The sequence below is a fragment of the Galeopterus variegatus genome, unplaced genomic scaffold, assembly GCF_000696425.1.
Source record: "Galeopterus variegatus unplaced genomic scaffold, G_variegatus-3.0.2 Scaffold105673, whole genome shotgun sequence".
In the NCBI taxonomy this organism is placed as follows: domain Eukaryota; kingdom Metazoa; phylum Chordata; class Mammalia; order Dermoptera; family Cynocephalidae; genus Galeopterus; species Galeopterus variegatus.
In genome coordinates this window covers 1-767 of record NW_007831784.1, presented here as the reverse complement: position 1 = coordinate 767, position 767 = coordinate 1, and the positions used below count along the sequence as shown (strand labels likewise).

The window sequence follows — 767 nt, the reverse complement described above, 5'->3', positions numbered from 1 at the left end:
TTACACGGCATCTTGGTCACCTGTCTCTGGCCCCTATCCTGCAGCTGAAGCCTGCAAGTGTCTCTGGACCTGGCTGTGGCATTGCCCCTGCCCTTGGCATCCTGCCTGAACAGCAGTAGCCTCTCTCACTGCAGCTGCAGCACAATGAACAGGTAGAGCACGCCGATAGTGGCCACAGGCAGGCAGAAGAAGAACAGCGTGGTGACCTGCACCACCAGGTTGTGGAGGGCCCCGGGGCGCACCAGGGTGCACATGGCCAAGGCAAGCACTGTGCCATGGCAGGGCATATGCAGCCACTGAATGTTGGGCAGGCTTGTGTTGGGCAAAGAGCAGAGTATGGCAAGGCCCCAGACAGCACTTGGTGCACGTGGGTCGGCGTCACAACAGACCTGGCCTGGAGCAGATACACCACGGCCACATAGAGCTCCACGCTCAGGGCAGTGACATTGAGCACTGAGGCCAGGCAGACTGTCTCGAAGAGCAGCATATGGAAGGAGCAGCCGCCGGCACCCAGCAAGAAGGAGTAGTTGTGCCACATCTCAAAGAGCTCCGGGAGCAGACCCACCAGCAGCTCCAGCAGGTCGGAAACTGCTAGGCTGAAGAGGTAGTAAGTAGTCGATGGGTGTGCGCATGGCCTTTTGGCACAGGATGACCATGAAGGTCAGCTCATTGCCCGCAGTGCCCACCACGAAGATCAGCAGACATAGGCCACAGATAGGCACGAACAGCTCTGTTTGCTGTGGCCCCAGATATTTCACAGCACCTCA

General features: G+C 58.7%; 1 protein-coding gene across 1 annotated transcript; it reads right to left on the bottom strand.

Moving 5' to 3' along the window:
* Window positions 1-6: 6 nt before the first annotated feature.
* NMUR1 (neuromedin U receptor 1) lies at window positions 7-752 on the bottom strand (the record flags this gene model as incomplete). The annotated part of the gene is given in 3 exon segments (XM_008565646.1): window positions 7-358; window positions 361-619; window positions 621-752. Coding segments are annotated over 3 exon segments (743 nt in total), but the record flags the coding sequence as incomplete, so codon positions are not given.
* Between the last annotated feature and the right edge of the window lie 15 nt (window positions 753-767).